The sequence below is a fragment of the Mus pahari genome, chromosome 10, assembly GCF_900095145.1.
Source record: "Mus pahari chromosome 10, PAHARI_EIJ_v1.1, whole genome shotgun sequence".
NCBI lineage: Eukaryota > Metazoa > Chordata > Mammalia > Rodentia > Muridae > Mus > Mus pahari.
In genome coordinates this window covers 60,782,824-60,785,036 of record NC_034599.1, presented here as the reverse complement: position 1 = coordinate 60,785,036, position 2,213 = coordinate 60,782,824, and the positions used below count along the sequence as shown (strand labels likewise).

Here is a 2,213-nt window from a genome sequence, read left to right as displayed (position 1 = left end):
GAGAGAGAGAGAGAGAGAGAGAGAGAGAGAGAGAGAGAGAGAGAGAGAGAGAGCTGCAGAAAGGTAGATTTCTGTTCTTGAATGTTGAATACCACCCTTCTGGTCTGTGAACTGCAGAGCGTTGTTGTCTGAGCTGGTCCTTGATCATTTTTAAACAGATTTGTCCCAACTAGCCTGAATTTTTTCTTTTAGTTCCCCGACATCAGTCAAGAGTCTGACTCTTCATTTGTTTTCATCTGCAAAAATCCCCAGGAAATGATTGTGAAGTTCCCTATTAAAGGAAATCCTAAAATCTGTAAGTAATCATCCTTTCTTTTTAAGATTTATTTATTTTATGTTTATGAGTACACTTTCACTCTATTCAGACACATCAGAATAGGGCATCAGACCCCATAACAGATGGTTGTGAGCCACCATGTGGTTGCTGGGAATTGAACTCAGAACCTCTAGAAGAGCAGTCAGTGTTCTTAACTGTTGAGCCATCTCTCCAGACCAATTTTAAACAGATTTAATTCACTTTATTTTTCTTATATAAAAACTCTTATGTGATAAGTAGCCACAGCTGGAGCCTGGGTCCTTGAACAGAGACTCTGGTGTTGGTTTTCACAAGCTGATCAGTGAATTCCTGGTAAGGAGAACACAGTCTCTTCCCAGAGGTCTGGGGTCAGGAGGCTGTGGGTTTGGGAGGTCACATCATAGGTGGTCTTGGCAAAGTTGCCCAGGGTGGCAGTGCAGCCCCCTGGCTGAAGTGTAGCAGTCATCAATGCTGGTCACCATCAGAAGCTTCTTAGGCACAGGAGCAGAGACAGTGCCAGTGCCTCTGGGGGCAGGGACAGAGCCTTAGTGGCCTGTCACCTTGCATGGAACAGTGTAGGGCTTGCCAATCTTGTTCACCCAGTACCCTCTCTACATTGGAACAATGGAGAACTTGGCTAAGATGATGGCTCCTTGGATGGCAGTGGCTACCTCCTTGGAGCACTTAACACCAAGATCAATGTGACCATTGTAGTCCTTAAGAGTGACAAAAGCTTTGAACCTGGTCTGCTGTCCAGCCCTAGTCTATTTTATGTGTATCAATGTTTTGCCTGCATGTGTTTCTGTGTGAGGGTATCAGATCTCCTGAAGCTCAAGTTACAGAGAGCTGTGAGCTGCTATGTGGGTGCTGAGAATTGAACTTCATCCTCGGGAAGATCAGTCAGTGCTCTTAACTACTGAGCCATCTTGCCAGCCTTGATTTTTTTTTAAAAATTACTGCATTATACCTTACAAAACACATGAAAATCTCTATGAGAGTTATAGGAATCATGACTAACACTTCTCCTCTTGTAACTTCTTGCTCATTTGTTTCATATGATTTGATATGTTTTGTTTTGTTTTGAGGCAGAGTCTCACTATGTAGCACAGACTGGCATAGATCTCACAGCAATTCTCCTGCCTCACTCTTTTTTTTTTTTTGGTTTCTCGAGACAGGGTTTCTCTGTGTAGCCCTGGCTGTCCTGGAACTCACTCTGTAGACCAGGCTGGTCTCGAACTCAGAAATCCACCTGTCTCTGCCTCCCAAGTGCTGGGATTAAAGGCGTGCGCCACCACACCTGGCCTGCCTCACTCTTTTAAGTGTTGAGATTATAGATGTGGTTGCGTAGTGAAATGCTTTAGGTATTAAATGTAAAATATTGGAGAAACGTAAACAATTAAACATTATTACTACTCTGTGAAAAGAATGTGCTATATGTTCACTATATTAGCCCCAAGTGTTTGTGAGTCTTAGGTAGCCCAGGCTGACCTTAAACTCTTTACATAGCTGAGGATGACCTTGAACTCCAGCCTTCCTGCCTCTACCCCAGAATGCCAAGATTATAGATGTGTACCATAATGCCAAGGTTAGAATCCACATCTTAGAAAAACTAGGCTCCAGGACATAGAGGTGACTCAGCTGCTAAGGGTGCTACTGACAAGCCTGAAAACTCAAGTTCCATCTCTATTTGGTGGAAGCAAAGAATTGAGTCCTGCAAGATGTCCTTGATTACATGTATACAGTATTACAATGTCATGCATGCTTATATACACATACTGTATACAGACATACATACACACACACACACACACACACATATATATATATATATATATATATACACACACACACACATAGAACATACATAAAAACAATTTAAGGGGGCTGGAGAGATGGCTCAGTGGTTAAGAGCACTGAC

At 42.7% G+C, this 2,213-nt stretch overlaps 1 protein-coding gene across 2 annotated transcripts in view; it reads left to right on the top strand.

Annotated features, from left to right (window-relative positions):
• The window catches only part of Trip4 (thyroid hormone receptor interactor 4), an 82,862-nt gene that overhangs the window by 74,882 nt on the left and 5,767 nt on the right, over positions 1-2,213 (top strand). Inside the window, exon 13 of one of the 2 annotated variants that reach the window (XM_029543714.1) lies at positions 193-295. The exons of the other annotated variant lie outside the window; for it this stretch is intronic. Coding sequence (XP_029399574.1) covers positions 193-295 — 103 coding nt within the window. The remainder of the gene's footprint in view (positions 1-192; positions 296-2,213) is intronic. 2 annotated transcript variants of the gene reach the window in all.